Source organism: Phocoena phocoena, chromosome 8, assembly GCF_963924675.1.
Source record: "Phocoena phocoena chromosome 8, mPhoPho1.1, whole genome shotgun sequence".
In the NCBI taxonomy this organism is placed as follows: Eukaryota; Metazoa; Chordata; class Mammalia; order Artiodactyla; family Phocoenidae; genus Phocoena; species Phocoena phocoena.
In genome coordinates, this window is record NC_089226.1 from 94503947 (window position 1) to 94522514 (window position 18568).

Consider the following 18568-nt stretch of genomic DNA (forward strand, 5'->3'; position numbering starts at 1 on the left):
CAGTGATTATGGTGCGGGGAGGTGGACAGAGCAGAGGCATCTAGGCCAGCCTGGCGGGGGAAGCAGTATTTCCAGGACCACTCCAGATCTCTGTATGGGAGAGGCTTCAAGGCAGCGATCTCCTGGGAGGGGTCTGTTAAAGCTGAGTATAGCTAGCTCTTTACGCGTGATAAGGAAGTGTCAGTTTTCCCCATTAAAGAAATGGGGAAATTTCTAAAGGAGATTGTTGAGGAGGCTTCCAAGCCACGCATGCTTTGGCAAAGTGGCTTGGCCTCTGTGCGCCTCGGTTTTCTCATCTGTAAAGTGAGGTGGATGATACATCCCAGCGTGTTTGTGAGGTCTCAATGAAGTCAAGCGCAAGAACGCACATCTCTGCCTGATACACAGCACGCTCTCTATCAACGGGAATCCCCCACGATAGCTTAATACCCTTATTATTTGGAGGCAAGGTAGGCCAGGGCAGCTGCAAGAGCAAAGCAAAGTCAGTCACTCAGGCTGCAGCGTTTCATCCCGCCCCCGCCCCCGCCCCCGCCCCAGGTGTACTCTTTTTAGCTCAAGTTTCCCCAGCTCCAGCTGCCCAGAACATGCCACAAACCCCTGTCCCAAGTAGCCCCCCACCCAGTCCCCTTCCAATCAGGGCCCATTTTACAATACATATAACAAAGACGATAAATGGGGTGAAACATTTGACACAATTTTGTTTATCATTTGTTACATACATATTTAAAACTGCTAGTTGATGTTAAAGAAAGGCCCTTCCATAAATACTTTTTAACCTAAGTTAGGTTGCAACTTGAAGCTATAGCCACGGAATGAGAATTGTAATTTTTTTTTTTTTTTTTTTTTTTGGCGGTACACGGGCCTCTCACTGTTGTGGCCTCTCCCGTTGCGGAGCACAGGCTCCGGACGCCCAGGCTCAGCGGCCATGGCTCACGGGCCCAGCCGCTCCGTGGCACGCGGGACCCTCCCGGACTGGGGCACGAACCCGCGTCCCCTGCATCGGCAGGCGGACTCTCGACCACTGCGCCACCAGGGAAGCCCGAGAATTGTAATTTTAATCACTGCATTGAAGACAGTGTGGCTTACAAACCAGTTGACAAAGGTCAGAGCAGTCGTGAGCTCCTTATAAAAACCCCACTCCCACTCACACTCTTGGAGCATCTGGACAACTTTCCTATGGAGGCACACCAATATTTAATGGCTCCGGAAGAATTTTCTCTGTGGGAGCATCTGCTGCCCTCTAACCATCATACCACCTGAAAGCTCTCTGGGGGTGGGGAGTGGAGAGACGGACTGTTCTAGAAAGGTAACCGATGCCACCACCACTGCTACTGTCATTTAGAAATCAACTTTGGTGATTCAGTACTATGTTGGGGGCCCTTCTGCCCAGGGAACCCCAGGTCACCTTTCCAGGCCCTAGTCTATTATCACTTCCTTTTTATGGATTTCCTGCCATGCCCTCCTCGGAACTCCCCTAATGGCCCCTAATTATTAGATTACTTTTCACAAAGCATTGCAAGTGTGGATGCATGGCAGCCTCCACCATTAGACAGTATCTTCATCATGGACAGGGAAAACATCTTATCAAGCTCTGGTCCCCACATCTGGCACCCAACAAATACCCTCTGAATTAGATGAATCTCGTTGAACAACTAAAGGTCTCAGCCTGCAGAATGACCACATCGGCCTAGAGAGAATTTTTTTTCCACCAAAATCAAGTGTTTTCTTCCTCCAGATGCGTTCATGCTGTGTTCATAACCTAAAGAATCATTTACAAGCCAAAAAAGCAAGAAGATGTTTCTCTCCTTGGACAAGAAGGGGAAAATAAGGGCTGAATTAATTGTGAAACTGCTAGTTAAAGTTTTCTGAGGTTGATAAGGCTGGATAAGATTATTCAATCTCGGCTTAACAAAATTCCATCTTTAAAATTACAAAACGGTTACAAATTCAAAATCTCTAGAACAAAATTATACCTAAGCTGTTAGAGCTTCCATCTAAATGGTTGGGATTTGGAGGAGGTGGGGTCCAAGTGTTTTGCCCATCACGTGTAATAAGTATAAACAATGTTCAATATTCCAATATTTGCAACAAACGTGTTGCTGAAGAATGATTCTTTCATTGCCTTCTGCTCATCTGGACTGAACAAAATGTCAAATGTGTCTCTGCTTTAAAGTATACGGTGTGTACCTTCTACCAAGAAAACAGCAGTGGATATGTGATGAGTACATCTCTTTTCAGTACTCCTCAGGGAAATGAATCATCCCATGAAACAGTGAGAATGTACTTTGTGTAGCACAAAAATGGCTTCGTGTAATCTCCTCTGAGGGGCTAAGTCCTGCACAGTTTATTAGGTAAAGCCCGGCCCTGGCTGTCCACCTGCCTTGGCTCGGGCAGTGTTTCTCCAAGGCGGCCCCTGATCCCTGGTGCACAGCTGATGCTGAGCAAACAAGGAGGCTGGTCCACGAGCGGTCAGTTACCGTGAGTTTAGGGAAGGGGAGTCTAAACTCCCCAGCAGCCTGGAGAGATGTGGCCTGAAGGGTCTGAGGGGCCCGGGGACACCCTTCTCCCGTCCTCGATCCCTCCTGACCCCACGCTAGGCAGACAGCCAGCCTACACCCCTTTCATCACTCATCCGTATTTTAAAACATTTTGTCAACCACACAGTGTGGACTCAGTAATAAATTGCTCATTTTCCAATTTTATGCTTTCAAGTCAACCGTAACTCTTTGTCAAAGTTTCCGGCTTCACCTACTCGAAGTTCCAGGAAAATCCTATCAAAAATAACAGCTAATATTTATTGAGTACTTGCTCTGTTCCAGGAACTGTTTTAAGCTCTTTACCTATATCATCTTATTTAATCCTCACGATATTATTCATATACCCACTCTACAGATAAGGAAATTGAGGCAAAGAGGTCAACTAATTCGCCCAAGGTCACTCAGCTAGACAGGCTGAAATCTGTTCCCAGGTCCTGGCTACACTGGCCTCACCGAATCCAAGGCATCGGAAGCTTCAGGCAGCCCATGCAGCTGAATTGTAGGATGAACCCAGTTTCTACAAGATTCCAAGAACGTTACACACTGTGCCTGTTACTTGCCTTTGGGCACCTGGCTTGGAGTCTAGGCCTCTGTTTATTCAACTGGGCTGGGGGATTCCAAGGCAGGAAGCACCGGCCTCACAAGAGCCCCCTTTGGGGCTCCCACAGCTCCACCGGCAGTGACAGTGGGGGGCAGAGCCCCCCTTGCCTTTGGTCACCTACCAGGGGTGTAGAATACTATCTAGTCCCTGGCTGAGCCACTCACTGGACAGCACTTGGGATGGAGGGCAGAGGACAGGGGGCAGCAAATGCCTCTTATGAGAATCAAATAGAAAATCTTCAAGATATTCACAGGGCCAACAGTGCAGAGCCAGGGGGGCATGCACAGGGGACCTCCCTCCTAGAGCTCCTCCCAGCTCCATGGGGAAAGCGCTCTGGGATCACCTTACCAAAAAGAGTAGTCTCAGATTTGGTCCTCTCAGGAGGCGGTGTACGGACACTGAGAGCACAGGAGAATTTCCCCCAAGGCCATGTCCTCACAGGAGGGTCAGCTGGAGGACATGGGGGCTCCCAAACAGCAAGGGGCCTGCTCAGAGGCCGAGGTCGTGGCGCTGGCACCCTCACCACTAGCTCTGCCCACCACCCCTTCTCACCAGCTCTGCTTCCTAGAAAACAAGTGTGTCCCAGAGCTGAATCTCTTTGGCTGGTCAGGCTCTGGCCTGGAGGCGAGGGACTGAACGGGATGAGGTTCCCCATATTCTGCAACTCTGGACCTTCATCTCAGAAGGCCATGCCGGGGACAGACCAATTGTACAGAATAGAAAGCCTAGAAGTAAACTCTCAAACATATGGTCAATTGATTTTCCACAAAGCTGCCAAGACCATTCAATGGGGAAAGGACAGTCTTTTCAACAAATGATACTAAGAAAACCGGATATCCACATGCAAAAGAATAAAGTTTGACCCTTATCTTACACCATCTACAAAAATTAACAATGTGGATCAAAGACCTAAACTTAAGAGCTAAAACTATAAAGCTCTTAGAAGAAAACATAAGGGAAATTCTTTCTGGCATTGGAGTTAACGATGATTTCTTGGATATGACAATGAACGCACAGGCAACAAAAGAAAAAATGGATAAATTGGATTTCATCAAAACTAAAAATTTTTGTGCATCCAAAGGACACCATCTAGAAAGTGAAAAGACAAGAATAGAGAAAATATTTGCAAATCACATATCTGATAAAGGATTACTATCCAGAATATACATAGAACTCCTACAACTCAACAACGAAAGCCAAACAACTCAATTCAAAAATGGGCATATGAATAGACATTTCTCCAAAGAAGAAAGACAAATGGCCAATAAGACATACAAATGGGGGCTTCCCTGGTGGCGCAGTGGTTGAGAGTCCGCCTGCCGATGCAGGGGACGCGGGTTTGTGCCCCGGTCCGGGAAGATCCCACATGTTGCGGAGCGGCTGGGCCCACGAGCCATGGCCGCTGAGCCTGGGCGTCTGGAGCCTGTGCTCCACAACGGGAGAGGCCACAACAGTGAGAGGCCCGCGTACCGCAAAAAAAAAAAAAAAAAAAAAAAAAAATAGATATACAAGTGGCCAAACACAAAAGGACAAATATTGTATAATTCAATTTCTATGAGGTGCCTGGAGTAGGAAAATTCAGAGGCAGAAAGTAGAACAGAGGTTTCCAGGGGCTGGGAAGAGAGGGAGATGGGGAGTTATTGCTTAATGGGCCCATCTGGGATGATGAAAAGGTTCTGGGAATAGTGGTGATGGTTACACAACACTACGAATGTACTTGATGCCAGTGAATTGTTCGTTTAAAATCCTCGAAGTGGTAAATTTTATGTTATGTATATTTTACCACAATAAAAATTATCCCTAACTAAAATAAAGATTTGAATTTTAAAAGAGGCTACACTAAGCTTGGGGTCTCAGCCTCTCACTGCACTGCTCAGAGGCCTCCAGGGGCTTCCCTGAAGTCTGAGTACCTCACCAGAAAGTAAATGGCCCTCTCGGTTTTGCCCCTGTCATTCCTCAGGCAGATTCTTGCCTGTGTCCATCATGCCCCCAGCAAGCCACACACTTGCTCTTTCCCAAACACTCCGTGTACTTCCCTGACCCAAGTGCTATCTGCTGAGTCTAGAGTGCTGTTCCCAGCTCGTTTAGTTGGTGAGCTCCTATTCAACCTCCAAGGCCCATCTCAAATGCCCGTACTCACTAAGTTACAGTCCATTCGCACTCTTCCTGAGGACTCCCATGTCTTCACATTCCCGTGGGCGGGAATCAACTCATTCACTGCCAAGTGCTCCACGCCTGATGACACAGAGGCACAACCCGGCAGGAACTGTTGGATGGGAGGGGCAGCCTTTGGCAGGGCACCTCTCACAGCTTTGTTTATGCCCAATACCCTCTCTAAAGAGGCAGGAGGAACTCCATCAGACTCCATCAGAGTCTCCTCCACCTCTCTGATCCACCTCCCAGAGTGCCTGGCTCACTGCATAGTGGTGGCCGCCACCTGCTGAGTGCTGACTCCACCCCAGGCTCAGGTCTAAATGTTTCTTCTCACCTGGGCTGTAAGCTCCGGACGGCACCCTGGCCGGAACACAGCGCTGCATCCCTTGAGGGTGTGGAATCTCAGAATCCTGGGGTGGGGCGGGGCTGAGTGGATGGGATACCCAGGGAGGAACATCTGTCGCCCTGGGGCAGGAAGAACCAGGAGCCCAGAACTCACTGCAGGGAAGGGGGGAGACCTGAGAGGAGTGCGTGTGGTGGAAGCAGCAAGACCCTAGCTGCGGCCTTGGAGGTGACAGCAAAGGAGAACAGTGGGGGGGAAAAGGTGCTCCTCTAACTGCCAGAGGCTGAGAGGACTCCAGGCTTGTGCAAAACGGGGCGACCCAACACTTCCCTACTCCCACTCCCCAGAGGGATCCCTGAGAGAAATAAATTATTTTCCACCAGGGTACAAGAGAACTACAAGTCGGGTTCTCATCCAGGCTCAGATTCAAAAGAAGGAGGAAGGAAGAGAAGATAGAAAGATTTTTAGAGTTCCTAGCATTTCACATCCTGATTCCTCCCTCCCTCCCTCCCTCCCTCCCTCCCTCCCTCCCTCCCTTCCTTCCTTCCCTCCCAAATGTTCATTGAGCACCTGCCACGTAGAGCAAGCCCTTCTCCAGGCTCTGGGAAAAGTTTGAAACAAAACAGACAGAAGCCTCACGGCAGTCTCTCATCCTCCCCAGGAGGAAGGTATTTCCCCATTGTTTGCTCCCACACAGGGTCCTTAGCTCCACCCTGCCCTGACCAGAGGTTCTGGCACGTTCCTGGGGCCTCCGGGAACTCAAGGAGTAATCCCTCAAAACAGTTATGAGGTCCCGACGCAGTGCCTGGCCCCGTGTTCTCACCGCAGCGCAGCAGGACACTTGAACAGGGAAGAAGCTGGGCCCAAGGGCAAAGGTCAGGTCTAGACTCCAACCTGCCAGGCACCAAGCCCATCCTTGACCTCCCATCTGCCACTGCATCCGCAGATGGGAAGATGAGAGAAACTCTTTGGGGGCCATATTTGTAAAACCCAGTCTTTCAATCCCATATCATCTGGGATAGAATGAGAGTGACCTCAAATCTAATTAGGGTCGTCGCACAAAAGGATGCCCTCTGGGTTCTCAGAGCCCTTGGGCGTCAAGTACTTACCTTTGCGCCTCCGAGCTGTCCCACCTTGGGCAAGTTACTCATCTTCTATGAGTCTGCTTTCATCCTTGAAATAGGGATGATAATAGGATCTCTCTCTCAGGGCTGAGATGGGGATTCCGTGAAATCACACCCAGGAAGCGCACTGGCACAGGCAGGAGTGCTCAAGAAGCATGAGCTGTCACACGGGGTCCTCAGCAGCAGAGGCCTTACTTGCCAACTCTAACCTCCTTTTGCCTCACACCCCATCAGCCTCACTTCCTCGCTGTCCCTGTCCTGAGGCAGGGCGTCAGGCAAGACCGCCAGACTCTTCCTGTTTGGCACGCTGGACCGAGGAACCTCTTGGTACAACGAGGCCTGGAAGAGCGCAGAACCCCAGGGCCTCAGAAATCAACTAGTCCCAGGCAGGGGGGTTCAGATGGGAGAGCGAGGCCCTGAAAGGAGATCTGTGCATAGAACCGTGGGCATCCTTGTCTACTCTGCCCTTCGATGAGCTCCCTCCTTGAAGGGGGGCCGCGGAGCCATCCCAGCTCAGTGCTGGGGTGTGAGCCAGACGTCAATGTGGCTGAGTGGTGGGGCTGCAGACAAGGCCAGGGAGACCCCTGGATATCAGGGAGGCCCACATATCTAGGAGGCACCAAAGTTCTGAAACCTGATCGGAACCTTGCCCCCCCCCCATTCAAAATACCTTAGTACGCGCAAGATGACTAAGGGGGTGGGGCCCTTAGTCCTCCCAGGTGGAGAACGTGACCTTGCAGGATATACCTGCAGGCACACTACCTCTCTGCATCCTCACACTCCCTTCCCACGTAGGCAGGGCAGGCCCAAACAGATCCCCTTTTGCAAATGAAGAAACTGAGTGGAACGGGAGATAAGGGGGCTGTTCCAAAGGCACAGGGCCATTTCCAGGGAAAAGCCAATACTTGAAGCCAGATCTCTTGACCTACAGAGAAGGCATGGAGGGGGAAAAGGAGAGAAGAGAGAAGTTGCCAGCTATTCAGCCAGCAGAGGAGATCCAGCTGGTCTGAGGCAACCCCCAACTTCCCTCAACCTCTCTGAGCCCTCACCTTCCTGGGCGAGGTTCCGCCCACCAGGGGGAGTGAGGTGAGCCAAGCTGCCCGTCTCTGCCCAGCCTGAATCTGGGCTTCCCCCTCCCAGCACCGCCCCGTGAACTGCAAACAGCCAAGTCACTAGTCTGTCTTCTGAAGGCAGGGGCTGCGTCCAGGGCTTCACAGAATCCCCCGTGAGGCCTGGCACAGGGACAGGCAAAGTTTGGTGAGCAACTGGAATTAGGCATTTCAGTCCCCTTCCCTGTGAAACAGGGCATTTGGGACCGGGTGGGGCACCCACCCTGACACCATGACCCATCACGTTGGAGGGCTGAGTACCAGGCTTCTAGACCCAACCGATGTCCGCAGTCTGGCAGATGGTCAACCTCAGAGGAGGAAGTCGGTCATGTGGCCTCAGCTAACCCCACTTGGGCTCTCATTGCATGGTTTCCATGCACTTAGGAAAGAAAACCTGGTTTAGGGAGCCCAGCAGAGAGCAGGAGTCCTTGCCCCACTGGGTCACATTCGGGATGAGTTCCTGCAATCCCACCGGGTGCCCTTCTGTTGCCCCGGCAACCCCAGGAGCTCATGGTGGAGCCCACCTTATTTCTGAAGGAGGAGGAGACTGCAAACATCTACCCTGTTTGATGCACAGACTGTGCGGCTTACTGGATGGGTTACAGCGAAGGGAGACAGTGGGCGGGGCCGGGGGGGGCGGACACTCTCCAACTCCTTCTTCCCCTGCCCCCAGCAGTGGTTCCCCCCTTCCCACTGGTCTGTGGGGATCCACTTCTTTTTAGGCCTCAGTTTGCTCATCTGTTAAATGAGATCTGCAATGTGCATAAAGATGGTGCGGACTCTTCCACAGCCAGCCCCACAGGACCGCGGGCACATTCAAGAGGTGGAGGTAGGAGGAGGCCCCGCTGCAGTGTGGGTGGGCTGGGTGAGGGCCCCAGGAAGACGCTTGGGCTCGCCCCAGCCCCAGCTGGCCACAGGGGGACTCTGCCTGCCACTCGGTGAGTCAGCCTCCCTGAGAAGCCGCGACCAGCGAAGGAGAAGGCCACAGGCCGTGACACACAGGCTCTTCGTCACCGCCTCCTGGCCCGAGACTCTGGTGGCAGAGCCTACAACACGCGCAGTCGCTGGGGCGGGCGTAGGGGGGTGGGGTGTCCGGGATCGTGTACAGGTGCTCACCCTCGCCCGCACACGGCTCACCTACACTGGCTGCACCCTCGGAAACTCTGGGGAACGCACGCCTTCCATATAGGAGCGCACACAAATTAGTATGCATGGTCCCCTGCATCCCCCTGGGAGCAGGACCGGACCGATGAGTATGGGCGGGGCACACCGCTCCACGTTCACGATGGACATGCGCTCACACAAACCCCCAGGCCTCCACCCACACCAGCCAAGGTACTGGGAAATGCTCACAGGGGCACTTAACCACACTCTGGCAACACTCCAAATGAGACACCAATTCTTCATTCATCCTTCCAGCCAGGAAACATTTCCTATGCCCAAATGTATACACCTGGAAGGACAGAAGGTATAGGATAGCAGGGAGCCGCTCGCTGGGTGTGTTCTAGGAGAAGGTCTGGCACGTGGTAGGTGATCAGTAAATGCCAAGATAGGGGAGATGGGTGCAGACAGGGGACAGGAGTAGTGGAGGGGCCAGGAACCCCTGAGCCCCCGACTTGAGCCTGGTCACTCGTGAGCAAAAAGACACCCGCCCCTCTCTCCTCTCCATAGTGAAGCCCCAGCTTGGATGGAATCTAGAGCCTGCATTCAACTTCCGATGCTCTAGGGCCGCCTGCCCACTTGACCTAGAACTGCTGCCTACTTGGTGCCTGCGCCCCTTAGCACACCCCAGGAAACCCTCAGGACATGTTTCCACTTCCAGGAAAGCCTTTCCCGGCACACTCTACCCCGATTTCTCCTGTACAAAAAAAAAAAAAAAATGTAGGTAAGGGTGACGAGGGCAGGGAAACAGGGTGAGGGGGGTCCAAACTGGTACCAGCACAGTAACCCCTAGAGGGCCTTTGGAAATCATCCAGACTCCTGCATTTCACAGAACTAAAATTCGGACCTAAAAGGGAAAGAGAAAGGGGAGGGATTTTCCCAAGGCCATGCAGGGAGTAGAGAACACCGTGGTGGAGACCTGCCGCCATCTCAACCCAGAATGTGTGCCCTGCCTCGCACGGGTGCCAAGCTGGACCTTCGTGCCCGGCCCAGACCCTCCACAGCCTCTCAGTCTTCTCCGCCATGGCCCTTGGAGAGCTCGGAGAACCTGCTGCTCTGCCCCGACCTGGGTCCCTGGCAGTCCATCTGCGAGGTGCTTGGGGCTGACGCCCAGGTTTCGGGACCCCCAGTTTGGAAGGAGAATCCGCTCTGAGACAATCTGCTTTAAGAATCCGATGAAACGCGCGCCGGCTCCCTCTCTTTCTCCAAAGCGCAGTGTCGCCCGCGCCCAGCAGCCCCGACCCTGTGGTCCCCAGTACACGCGGCGTGGTCCTCGGGAAAGACAGGCAGTGGCACCCCTTTCAGCGCCCCATCTACCCGCCGGTATCTCCCAGTAACCCTCCTCTCCTCACGCGCGTTGTCCCTTCTAGCTGCCCGAAACTGCCCGCTGCTCAGAATCGCCACCCATTCCCCAGCCTTTTGCTGCTCTGAGCATCCTCTTTGCGTATCTCTTTTCCTCTCTACTGAGCCTCAACTCCCCTTCCACCGCTCCCTCTCTTCCTTGGTGCTGCCGGTCTGGGGTGGGATGGGGTAGAGAAGAGGGTCAGTGGCAGAATGCACTGGAGATGGGCGGGTGCACAGGTCCGGTGCGTTTGGAGCTCCCGCGACACCTCCCTGGACACACTGGAAGCTTCTGTCGCACCACTGAGCCCAGCCTTTGTAGGGAGACCAGCTTCCAGGCAGCATGGCATTAGCTGCCCCGGGCTACCCCGCACCCCTGTACTGGGTGAAGAAGGAGCATCTTGAATGGAGTCGGGGGTGTTGCTGCCCACCTGCACGTGTGTAGGCTAGGGAAGATGGCACAGGGCTGCACCTCTGGATGGAAGGTCCCTGGGGGCCACCAGTAACTCTGATCTCAGAAGCACCAGCCTACAGCTGGGAGGCCTTGGTGGCCGCACAGAAGTGCCTCCTCTTTCTCCAGAAAAGCCCTGTTTTGAAAAAAGGGCCTCTTCTCACTGTCCAGTCTGAACAGAAGGCTGGCCTGTGGCACCCACAGCTCCGGAGCAAAGGGCGAGGGTGGGGCAGTGTCCTTCACTCTAAACTTGCTGGGTGATAATCAGCCCATAGCTGAGTCCCCCCCCCCCCCCGTCTTGGTTTTCGAATCTGACGACCTGCCTTGCCACCTCAACAACGCCTGACGAGCCCCGTAGCTGCGGGAGCACGTGACCAGGTGGCACCTGGCAGGCGAGGTCCCGATGCAGAGCCTCGATCTCACCGCCTCACCCAAAACAGTGCCTGTGCCCAGGTCCTTCGGTTTCCTGGGGGTGGGGGGAGCTGAGAGTTCTCTCCAGCCAAGCGTTCTCTCGCATCCGGCCCCCAACTCCCCTCTCCTTGCAGTGAAAGGTACACCCACTCCAGCGCAGCCTCCCCATTCTCCATCCCAGGCCCTCGGAGCCTCGCGGGCGCCCGACAGTTTTCACATTCTTTCCCTGCCTGCTGCTCCGGGCACCCTGGTCCAGGGGTCGGCGGAGAAGCCCGAACCCCACACAGACGCCGGGACTCCAACCTCCTTTCACACCAACATGCAAAGGCCCTTACGTTTCCATTTCATATTTCAGTTTGCCACCAAAACAAAGCCGAGGGCAGACTGGCGGGAAGAGAGAAAGGAGCTGAGGGCAAGGTGAAAAGGTATACCCACGGAAAAGAGCGCCCAGCTGCTTTCTGAAACGAAGGTTCTCGGGACTACGGCAAAAATTTATGTATGGTACTTTTAACTTGTTTTCCTGCTGTGGCCCCTCTTTGCAGCGGGCAAAACTCGGGGCTTCGGCGACTTCATGAGAGCCTTGCGCGGCGAGGTTCCCGGCGCAGCCCCTAGTTCCCTCGAAGAGTAGGGACCGCGCAAATCCGGGAGTACAAGGTCAGCCCACTCAAGAAACGCCGCTATCGCGAACAGGGGGCGCGCGGGGGGGGGGGGGCAGGCTCTCTGGCTTCCCTGAAGTCTCTTCTGAAATTTCCTTACATCAACTTAAAAAAAAAATCCCCCCACCCAAAGTTTTCGTTTACAGATACAGTACGTAAATGATCTGTGTCTTGATCCAAGTGGTCGTTATACAGCAAACACGTACATAACAATTCTTCAAACTTTCCACTTAACTGTGTACTTCACTGTATATAAATTATAATAAAGAAAACTTTGTGGCCATCGACTGATTTAAAATAATACTACACCTTTAATCCAGGCCTTCTGTTTTCCTATATAAGATTGTATGTGTTTAGGCTGGACTGTTAGAGCAGACTGGAGGTTATAGAAATGAACAAAGTAAAAAATTAAAAGCATCTTTCTTCCTCTCCTCCCCCACCCCTAAAATTGACCGGGGGTCGACGTCACAGCTCCCAGGCTTGAGTTTTCCCTCCATCATCCCACAATCACCCACGGGCTCTTACGGCTAATGGGCAAGCCTCGGTTTCTCGCTGTCTTTTTTTTGCGGGGGGTCTCTCTTACACAAAACACACCCCGGTTCTTTGAGTAAATTGGAATATGACCCAGGAGGAGTTTACACATTTTGTGGTGTGTGGATTGTGCTGGTGGGAGAAAATAAATATCTCTAGCATTCAAACTCTGCGTCTAATTCGCCAAATCAAGACCAGCCCCTCGGCGGTGCCCCAGGGGTCTCCGGCCCTACCCTCGTCTCCCAAGACCTCTGCGCTAAGAGCGCTGCCTTCGCGGACGGCTGGATGGGAAGGTAGCAGTGGGCTAGCAACGAAAACCTGCGTGCACCGAATCGAAAGCGAAAGAGAAGGAGGTAGCAGGGCCGTTCTCGGTAGCGTTCCGGGGCGCAAGGCCAAGGCCTGGCGGGCCGCGCAAGCGGCGGCTTGGAGAGTCGTCCGCGTTGGGAGCGAGGTGCCGGGGTCCCTGCTCCCGCGGCGAGGAGGCTCTTCGCCCGGCTGAGAAACATCGGTCTCCAGCCTGGCGTGTCTCCTGGGGCCCATGCGGCCTAGGATGGGCCAGCGGGCAGGGACTTCGGAAGGCCGAAGTGCGAACCCGGAGCCTGACGGGGTCGGGACTGCAACACGCGAGGACACAGAGGGGCTCTATAGTAAAAGCGCGAATGTCTCTGCACAGGGGGGACTGTGGAGTTACATTGTTGGTCGCCCTTTTAGTACCGATGGGGAAACGGAGTCGCAGTTAGGGAACGTCTGCGGCCGGGGAAGGCTTCTCATCTCCTCTTTCCCCATCTCCGAGAAGCCCCGCCACTGGAGACCTGAGGCGGCTGTCCTGCCCCAGGCTCTCTCGCCGTGGCCCCAGCACAGCCCCCAAACCCGCACCTTTCCAAGGACCGCTTGGACCCAAGGACTGGCTCCCTGGGCTGACGTCCCAAAGGAGACCTCGGACCCTCTCCTCCGCTCGGTGCAGTTGCCCAGACGGAGGAACTGGCTTCCTGCCCGGGGTGGGGGGGTGGGGGGGTGGGGGGCTGGGGACCAACAGAGCCGGGAAGGAGGTTGCCAGGTCAAAGCTCCCTTGGGTGGGGGCTGAGATCAACCGCTGCAAGCCTAGCACCAAAGCCATGTCTGCCTCTGCCTTTCCCCAAGCTCCTGGGGACATCCGAGGTTTTTGCCTTAGACCCATTTCCCCCCCTCTGGAGTACATGCTCTCACAAGTGTGGAAGAGAACCATGTCAACGTGTGTCTCAGTCTCCCTGCTTGCTGGCCATCTAGAGAGCCCGCTCCAGAGGCCCTCCTCCCAGCTGCCTCTATAGAGATCAGAACCTCACCTCTTGGTGCCTCGGTTTCCTCCTCTTGGACCTAATGTGCCTAGCTTTTTTTCTACAGGAGCCAGAAATCTCCTTTTGGCCAGAGAAACAGCAGCTGCTAAGAGAAGGGAGAGAACAAGCAGAGCTGTTTGTTGTTTGTGGCTTTGCCCTGAGCAGTGCCTCCATCTTGGGCATCAGGGAAGTGGGGTCCTGTTGGTGTTTCCAGCTGCCTTTTGTCTCAACCTGTAGCTTTTGGCTTTGCCTAGCACAAGGTCGGGGGCCTGCCCTGTCCTCACAATTGGGTGCTTACAGGTTCCAACGGCACAGAGGCCGACGGTAGAAACGTGGAGCGGGGAGGCTAGACTCTTGCTCTGTGGGGGAACGTTTACTACCCCATGAGGCCTCACTGTTATCTCCTCGTGATGCAGATGAGGAAACAGGGCTTTAGAGGGATTTCTTACTCTCAGGTCACAGTGTGGGCTGCCCCAGTGGCTACTGCCTGTAGAGGATACATTATGCAGGCTGGCAGTGGGGGCCCAGCAGGGCTCAGAGGCAGTGCTGGGAGGGGTCTAGCTCTTTCCCTTTTCCCTCTGAACCCGAAGACATTTCCAAATGAGAGGTTGAAAGCAGCTCAGGATCTCTCCTTGCTTAATTAACTCAGCCTCCTCAGAAGCCTCACTGGTGAATTTCTCTAACACATGAAAAATCAGTGCGGTGGGAGAGAAAACATGCGAGTCCCCTGGCTCCGCACAGCAAACCTCCACGGGTCCCTCAGTCCTCGGCTGGCTCACACCTAACATTCCCAAAGGACAGGGACCAGGAGGGGCCTGGGTGAGGCCAGGAGGAGGGAGCCTGATCCCCGGGGCTGGCAGGCTGGTGCGTGTGGACAGGGCGAGAGCCCCTCTCCACCTGAGTGTGGAAGGAGCACCTGTGTAGAGCTGTGAGTGTCTGTGATCCGAGTGCCTGATCTCATTCCAACAGGAAGGTGGAGAGGAAAGGTGGAGGAGGTGGGGACAGCCGCCGGGTCTCTCTAAATCTGCTCCGTCTGTCCTGTGGATTTGACAGTGTGTGGCCCTGTGCGAAGCCACATGAGCGTACTTGGCGTGTGTGTGAGCGCGCTGCTCATGAGGAAGTGGTCGTGTGTGTATGTGTAGAGTCCAAGTGTAGTCCAGTGTATGTGTGAATGTTTGTGCGTGTCAACGACCACTTAGTGGACTGATTCTGAGCCTGTGGGGAGCCAGGTAGAGGCTGAGTGTAAGAAAGCGTTTCCCATGCGTTGCTTCCTAAGGTTATCCCAGTCGCCAAGGCCTCCACCATGTCCCACCTCTGTCCCCAGGCCTGGTGTCTCTCCATCGGGCCTGGATCAGTGCAGCCAAAGCCATTGTCCTGTCAGAACCAGCTCATTTCCGGGGCCCTGCCTGAAGGCCAAGGCCGCAGGGGGAGAGTGTGTACCCGGGGCTCCTAGCCCAGGCGTTTTCCCCTCCCTTCTCAGTTTCTCTCCCTGCCAGCTTGGGGCTCACCAATGCCGATTCTGTGGGAGAAAATGCCCAGGCTCCTCAGCTGCTCTGGCCTCAGGCCACCCTTGAGAGGTTCTCTCCCCTCCACTACGGTCGCGGCGCTTCAGGGCCCAGGCCTGCGTCCTGAGGCCGCCTTCAAGGGGGCTTGGAGGTCATTTAGGCCTCAGGTTCCCCGTGGGCCCAAATCAGGACCCAGAGCCTTCCCTCTTGCCCAGCACTGCGCCGCCTGGAACTCTGTTCCAGCCGGTCGGTCCTAAACCATTGTTCCGAGGCCGCCGCCTCTGGGGATCGCCGAAGGAGAAACGCTCGGGAACTCTGGTCGGCCCGCCTGCCCGCCGCGAACCACCTCGACTCAGGTCTTCCGCGGCCTCAGGCGTCTCTGGACCCGCACGCGCGTGGCGCCCCGGTTCCACGGCATCCCGGGCGCGCTCCGCCGACTGCGCTCCAGGCTCCCGGCCGGGCTCCGCACCTGCGACGCTCCCACCTGCGGCGCCGCCCGAGGAGCCCCGTAGCCGGCGAGGAGCGAGGCCTCGGCAGCCCCGGAGCCTAGCGCCCGAGCGCTGCGCTGCGACTGTTTCCCGCCGCACGCCTTGAGCGGGTGCGAAGCATCCGCTTCAAAGTCGGCCCGGCGGGCAGCGCAAAGCAAGTGGTTTGGGGGAACGGCGAAGAGGGGAGAAACAGACTCCACGTTGAGTTTAATAGCCGACGCTCCGCACCCTCCGCCGAGCGATCTGAAGGGAGCAGGAGGTATCCCTTGGTCTCCTCGGAGCGGTCGATCCCCGTTTTCCTACCCGAAGTCACACGCAGCTCGGCCCCGCACCTCCCAACCCGCCAACTCCTGCCTCCCGCAAGCCGAACGGGTTTTGAAGGTGCCGAAGCCCTGGGTCCTGGGGACCCCAGCCCGAGGGATCCGCACGTGCACTCACCGTAGCAGGGGACCTGCAAGGCCGCGTTGTGGCCGCCGCCGCCTTCCTGGAGTTTGAGGCTGCCGTCCGGGGGCGTCTTGCAGGCGCCTCGCTGCAAGTAGAGATGCGGTTGCTGCGCGGGTGGCTGCGGCGGCGGCTGCGGCTGCGGCGGCGGCGGCTGCGGGGCCGGCGACTGGGGCTGGAACTTGTTAAAGGAGCCCCGCGCTCCGGCGCCACTCTCCAGGGGTGCCGCCAGGTCCTGCTGCCCCGCGCCGTAGCGGGCGCGGCTCTTGGCGTCCCCGAATCCCTGCCCTTTGGCGGCAGCCGACAGGAAAGTTGTGCTGAACTTATCACCGCCGGGGTATGCCCTAAAAGGCGACGAGCCCTCCCGGCTCTGCGACACCGGGCTGTAGTAGGCGTCCATGGCAGCAGCCGGCGACTCGCAGTAAGAGACGCAAGTCTCAGCATTCATGCCTGGCTTGGGCGGGCGACGGGCGGGGGCGCGAGCGAGAGTGCGAGGACGCCACCGCGCGCCTTGGCTGGGAGTTTGGAGAGGCAAGGAGGCGGTGGCTGTGCGCTCCGCGCCGGCCTGCTCGCTCTCCCCCCTCCTCCGCTCCACGCCTCTCTCTCTCTCTCTCTCTCTCTCTCTCTCTCTCTCTCTCTCTCTGCTCTCACCCCCTCCTCTCTCTCCCTTCTCCCTCCCCACAGCTGGCCCAGGGAAAGAACCGAGGACTGTAAAAAGATTCAGATGTTTCGGAAAGTTGACCAGCTCTCCCAAACCCTCTTAAGATTTTGAAGCGGAAAAATAGAGTGAATTTTTTTTTCTTGACTTTTTTTCCCCCTCCTCTCCCTCTTCTCCTCTCTCCCTACTCTCCTTTCACCACTAACCCCTCCCCCCCCCTTAAGGAGATGCTACTAGCTCGCTCGCCGCTCTGAGGGGATTCGACCAAGAGCCGCCCAAAGGCCTTTTCGATTCAAGGCGGGGCCAGGGAGGTGTCTGGACTCCCCGGGCTCCCGAGCCTAGGCTGAGAATTGGTGGATCCAAGCTTTGGCCTAGGGGAGGGGGGTATGCAAAACTTTAGTGACAGATTAAAAAATATATAAAAAAACAAAACCAAAAACCTAACAGGTTTCGACATTCGGAGTCTGATGGGCCGCTAGCGTCCGGGTGCAGGCAAGTCGTTTGCACACTTGCGTGCGAATTTGGCGGTGCAGCTGCGAGTCTTCCCATTGGTGCCTTTTCCTCTGTTTCCAACCCCTTTTCCCTATTCTCGGTTCCTCCATGAAATTAACACACACACACACACGCAGCAGTCATCCTGTGCTCGGCCACTTTCACGTCTCGTTAACTATTTCCCTTTCCTGTAAGGGCACTGGGTAGGGATGAGGAGGGGCCCGTGTTCACTCAGACACTGGAGAACCCCCAGGCTGGGACAGTTTCCGAAGCTTTAGAACGCGGCCCCCTCCCCCCACCTCTCTCCTCCTGGGAAGGAGCCGCGTGTGCCTCAGGTTGGTCTCCGCCCGGCCGAGGGGATTTTCTGCCTGGCACACCTGAGAATGTAGAGTTGGGAGACCAGCTGGCCGCGCCTCGTCACGCTGTCACCTGCTCACTGCTCGGGTGGGGGTGAGGCAGCCTCTAATCTCTGGCCTCTCTGTCCCCGACTGTAAACCGAATGGCTAGGATTTGATGGGTTGTGTGCGCCCCAGGGAAAAGAACGTTTACAGCGCGTCGAGTCCTTTCCACATGGCTAATCATCAACTGCACCTCACAACAACCGTGAGTGGTGGAAATCGGGGTCCCCAAATTTTCCAATGAGCAAACCGAGGCTCAGAGAGGTGCGGTCACCTGGCTGAGGTCACACAGCCGGGAAGTAGCAGCGCCTGCCTTGAAACCCAGGCTGAGGTTAGTCCCTCCGCAGACCTGGGATGGTGTTGCTGACAGCGAAAACGCACAGAACAGAAGAAACGGATCTCTGACTGCGGAATGACTCAGTTTGAAGGAGACCAGTAAGAGCAGCCCTCGATAAACTGCAGGGAAAAATCCGTGGATAGAGGACATATCTCAAGGGAGGCTGGGAGTGGGGTGAAAGGTGAAGGGGCAGAGTAAAATGAGAGAGGGCCCGAGCGCCCTGAACCCGGGAATGTGGGTCAGAAGTCAATCTTCTGCACCTAAAAGGTCTCCCTAAGAAAAAATATCTGGGGGGGGTCGTGCTTCTACCCCCAACCTCATCTTAGCTAATCCTCACCCCCACCCCTCTCCCTTGGTATCTCTGCTCCTTGCTCTGCCGCCGACTGCGCGATCCCACATCTGGTTTCCATCGCGGCTTACCTTGAAGTGCTCGTTAATAAAGATATTCTGCAAACCGCGGCCAGGGGTGCGCAGGCCCGAACCCTTCCCCCGCCGCCCATGGGGACCCGCGCCTCTC

General features: G+C 55.5%; 1 protein-coding gene across 1 annotated transcript in view; it reads right to left on the bottom strand.

The window, feature by feature from the left end:
* ALX4 (ALX homeobox 4) overlaps window positions 1-16614 on the bottom strand; it is a 39788-nt gene extending 23174 nt beyond the window's left edge. The window contains exon 1 of the mRNA XM_065882711.1: window positions 16164-16614. Coding sequence (XP_065738783.1) covers window positions 16164-16614 — 451 coding nt within the window. The remainder of the gene's footprint in view (window positions 1-16163) is intronic.
* Between the last annotated feature and the right edge of the window lie 1954 nt (window positions 16615-18568).